This window comes from Sinocyclocheilus rhinocerous, unplaced genomic scaffold (genome assembly GCF_001515625.1).
Source record: "Sinocyclocheilus rhinocerous isolate Xijiao unplaced genomic scaffold, SAMN03320098_v1.1 scaffold1436, whole genome shotgun sequence".
In the NCBI taxonomy this organism is placed as follows: Eukaryota; Metazoa; Chordata; class Actinopteri; order Cypriniformes; family Cyprinidae; genus Sinocyclocheilus; species Sinocyclocheilus rhinocerous.
This window is the reverse complement of record NW_015647013.1, coordinates 781,226-783,672: the sequence shown is the minus strand read 5'-3', so window position 1 is coordinate 783,672 and position 2,447 is coordinate 781,226. Positions and strand designations below refer to the sequence as shown.

The window sequence follows — 2,447 nt, the reverse complement described above, 5'->3', positions numbered from 1 at the left end:
TCTCTCAGTCTGTTTACGATCCGATAGATGCATGTGACAAAACAGAAAATGCTGCTACTCTTACTCTGCCTGCCCCAGATGACACTTCACCAGTCAGATCTAGGTGCAGCTGTCACAGAACATGCCACAGCCAAGGCAAGATAACATTAAAAATCACCTGCATCAATCGCGGTGTCCAGTGGTTGTAAATAGTGAGAGATCTTGAGGCAGGCGCAACGCTTTGGTGCCACGTACGGCACGCGAACTCCATAACGGATTAAAACTGTTGAATAAGATATAAAGTAAGGTGGAAAATAAGTATAGATTTGCACTGTTTGTTTGTTTAAGTGCATCAAGTCGCAGCGTGTTGAGCTCTCTCGGCCACCGGATAATTCAGACTTTAAGAAGGAAGAAGATATTTTTTTAGGACTTTACTCTCTTAAAAATAAAGGTGCTTCTTCACAGTGATGCCATAGAAGAACCAATTTGGTTCCACAAAGAACCATTCAGTCTAAGAACCATCTCTTTCTTACCTTTTTATAATCTGAAGATCCTTCTTTCGCCACAAAGAAGCTTTTGTGAAACAGGTTCTTTATGGAACCATTTAGACAAAAAAGGTTCTTCTATGGCATCGTGAAGCACCTTTATTTTTAAGAGTGTAGGACTAACTTGATCTAATCGTCCAGTTGATTAATTTAAAGATCCGTGGAGTCATTTGTTGGCATGAATAATCCATCTATTGGTTCCAGGCTAGGTTTTTACCCACCCTGACGGGACTTATTTTCTCTGCCTCCTCCATCTGAAACACTTTTTGGTTCGTGGCACCTTTTATCCCAGATCCTGCGCTGGATCCAGTGTCATTTGAGCAGACTGAGTTATTACAAAGCCGACCGGTTCTCCTGTGCTCCAACTCCAGACAAGTCCTGGAGTCCTTCACATCGCCGTCGGTGTAAACCCGGTTCCTTCCGCCGAATGCCAAGGGGTTGGAATTGACCACAGGATCCCTCACATCTCCTCTGGATTTCCGTCGTGGTCTGCTCCTCTCCTTCATCGCGTCACAGCAGCACGAATGCGTTCGGCACACCGACTGAAACCCCCTCTTGAAGTTTTCATTGTAGTATCCGTAAATAATAGGGTTGACGCTCGAGTTGGAAAACGCCAGCCAGTGAGCGAATGGGAAGACATAGCCGCTCAACAGATCCAGCACGTCTTCATTCAGACCTCCGTAATCAGTGAGGAGCATCAGAGTCCAGAGAGGCAGCCAGGAAAGCGTGAATAAAAGCGCCACCACACTCAACATCTTAATCACTTTGATCTTCTTTTGGGAAATGAGTGGCCTTCCTTCATGCTGGGCTCCGTGAGACTGTCTGCTTTCCTGCTGATCGTTCCCAGAGATCACAGAGGTGGTGTAGAGTTTGATCCCGATGCGTCCGTACATGAGCGTGATCAGGGTGAGGGGAATGAGGTAAATGTGCGCAAACAGGACGGTGGTGTAGACTTTCCTCATCTGTGGACTGGCCCAGTTCTCGAAGCAGGAGAACAGCGGGTATGTGCGGTTGTAGTCTTCATCGTGGACCATGTAGTGATGCTCCACTCTCTTCACGGTTAAAGTCACCGCCGACGGACACATAATCACCACCGCAAGCCCCCAGATCATCACTATGGTCCCTTTGGCCACCAGCAGGGTGAGTTTGGGCTGGAAGGGGTACACAATGCAACGGAACCTGGAGGAGATTGGAACAGAGCTCTATAATAAACTCTATGCAAGTGTGAGTTTTTCTGTAATCATTTTCTTCCTCTCACATCATTAGAAATGTTTTCGTCTCACTCCCCCTCTTATTATTCACTCTATTTCATCATAAAAACACAATCTATATATCTTCATGTACTCCTATATTCTGAACTAGGGTTGCAAAAAGGTGGAAAATTTCTGAAACATTCCAGGAAATTTGGAAACTTTCCAGGATTTTTTGGAATCTTCCAGGGATTTTTTGGAAAGTTTCCGGAAATTTACCGGAGATTTTCCACCCCTTTGCAACCCTATTCAGAACAGACCAGAGAAATGGTTAAAAAAAACTTTCTCAAACAGGATTTGACGTTATGCACATTAAGAATTGTGCTTTTTAAAGCACTTAACCACTTACTGGGTTAATCTCTCAATGTCCAGGTCACATTTCAGCCCAAAATCAAATCAAATCAATAAATAAATAAATAAAAAGAAATTATACTTTGAACAAAGAAAAGTAAGGCTTTCTTAAAACCATTAAGATTATTTTTGCATTATTATTACTATGGCAACTAACCACATTTCCCCCCATATTGACATTTTATTATTTTTTAAGTCTTAATCAAATCAATAGCGACTCTCATTAGATTCTTAAATGAGTAGTATTTTTTCACTGTATTTCAGTATATATATATATATATATATATATATATATATATTCTTATTTAAATATATTTCTTAT

At 41.9% G+C, this 2,447-nt stretch overlaps 1 protein-coding gene across 1 annotated transcript in view; it reads right to left on the bottom strand.

The window, feature by feature from the left end:
- Positions 1-715: 715 nt before the first annotated feature.
- The window catches only part of LOC107708240 (neuropeptide FF receptor 1-like), an 8,435-nt gene continuing 6,703 nt past the window's right edge, over positions 716-2,447 (bottom strand). Inside the window, exon 4 of the mRNA XM_016512419.1 lies at positions 716-1,726. Coding sequence (XP_016367905.1) covers positions 716-1,726 — 1,011 coding nt within the window. The remainder of the gene's footprint in view (positions 1,727-2,447) is intronic.